Source organism: Chiloscyllium plagiosum, chromosome 17 (genome assembly GCF_004010195.1).
Source record: "Chiloscyllium plagiosum isolate BGI_BamShark_2017 chromosome 17, ASM401019v2, whole genome shotgun sequence".
NCBI lineage: Eukaryota > Metazoa > Chordata > Chondrichthyes > Orectolobiformes > Hemiscylliidae > Chiloscyllium > Chiloscyllium plagiosum.
Genome location: NC_057726.1, coordinates 107,311 through 108,905, shown reverse-complemented (window position 1 = coordinate 108,905; position 1,595 = coordinate 107,311). Strand labels below are relative to the sequence as shown.

General features: G+C 47.3%; 1 protein-coding gene across 1 annotated transcript in view; it reads left to right on the top strand.

Moving 5' to 3' along the window:
* Nucleotides 1-841: 841 nt before the first annotated feature.
* The window catches only part of rad1 (RAD1 homolog (S. pombe)), a 23,631-nt gene continuing 22,877 nt past the window's right edge, over nt 842-1,595 (top strand). Inside the window, exon 1 of the mRNA XM_043706454.1 lies at nt 842-1,567. Coding sequence (XP_043562389.1) covers nt 1,373-1,567 — 195 coding nt within the window. The 5' untranslated portion in view covers nt 842-1,372. The remainder of the gene's footprint in view (nt 1,568-1,595) is intronic.

Here is a 1,595-nt window from a genome sequence, read left to right as displayed (position 1 = left end):
AGCTGCAGAATTGGGCTGAGAGGTGGCAAATGGAGTTCAATGCAGTTAAATGTGAGGTGATTCACTTTGGGAAGAATAACAGGAAGGCAGAATACTTGGTAAGTGGAAACATTATTGGTAGGTGTGGAAGTGCTAAGAGATCTTGGGAGTCCATGTACATAGATCCCTGAAAGTTGCCACCCAGCTGGATAGTGCTGTTAAGAAGGTATATGGTGTGTTAAGTTTTATTGGTAGAGAGATTGAGTTCCAGAGCCATAATGTCATGCTGCAACTCTACAAAATGCTAGTGTGGCCGCATTTGGAATATTGTGTACCGTTCTGGTCACCCTATTACAGGAAGGATGTGGAAGCATTGAAAAAGGGGCAGAGGAGATTTACCAGGATGTTACCTAGTGTGGAGGGAAGGTCTTGTGAGGTAAGGCTGAGAGACTTGGGTCTGTTCTCATTGGAAAGAAGAAGACTAAGAAGGGATTTGATAGAGACATACAAGATGATTAGAGGATTGAATAGGGTAGACTGTGGAAGTCTTTTTCCTAGGATGATGACATCAGCTTGTACGAGGGCGCATTGCTACAAATTGAGGGGTGATAGATTTAAGACAGATGTCAGAAGCAGGTTCTTTACTCAGAAAGTGGTAAGAGTGTGGAATGCTCTGCCTCCCAATGTAGTTAACTCAGCCACATTAGGGAGATTTAAACAATCCTTAGATAAGCACATGGATGATAATGGGATAGTGTTGAGGGATGGGCTTTGATTAGTTCACAGGTCGGTGCAACATCGAGGGCCGAAGGGCCTGTTCTGTGCTGTATTGTTCTATAGGCTTGGTTTGTGATCAGGGTTGGAAACATGTCTTTGATGTAATATTTCTATCCGGACCTCGGATTATCCGATATTTGGATAGTTGATACTCGAATAATCGAGGTTCCTCTGAATTTTGAGTAGAGGAGCCTGAGGGAGGATCTGAAGTATGTAAAGTTATGAGAGGCAGAGATGCACAGATTTAAGAGAGTTGGTAAAACACGCATTGGGTAACAGGAGGAGGAGGGCCATGCTCACAGCAGCGACTTATTCTGTTTGAGAGTCTCACGGGGCCGCGACCTTGGACGGAATTACAAAAGGAGAAAGTGGGAGGGCGGCCCGAGCTTTCGCTGGGGAGCATTCGCATCGGCACGGTGGGCTGAATGGCCTTTACGGTTTCAAACGTGATTGATTCGTTTCGTTATCAATAAGAGGCTTTGAAAGTACTGAAGATTTCTTTATTAATTCAAACCTGTTGTATCTCTTTGCTGCTTGGCGCCGAGATTCCGCGGAAGCAGCTGCGGCCTAAGCGGACCTGAAGCCTGGGGCTGGGATTTTGCCAATTGCGGGCTCAATGCAGCAAACCTCCGGGCCTGAAGCGGGAAATGATCGGTTTGTTCTCGTTGCCATTTTAGACAATGTGCGGCATTTGTCGAATCTGCTCAAAGCCGTTCATTTCCGAGACCAGGCGACGGTCTTCGCCTCCGCGAATGGCATCAGGGTGACGGTTGAAGCCGCCAAGAGCGTTCAGGGTAACGCGTTCATCCAGGTACCGGCTCGGGGGAGGGGGGGGGTAG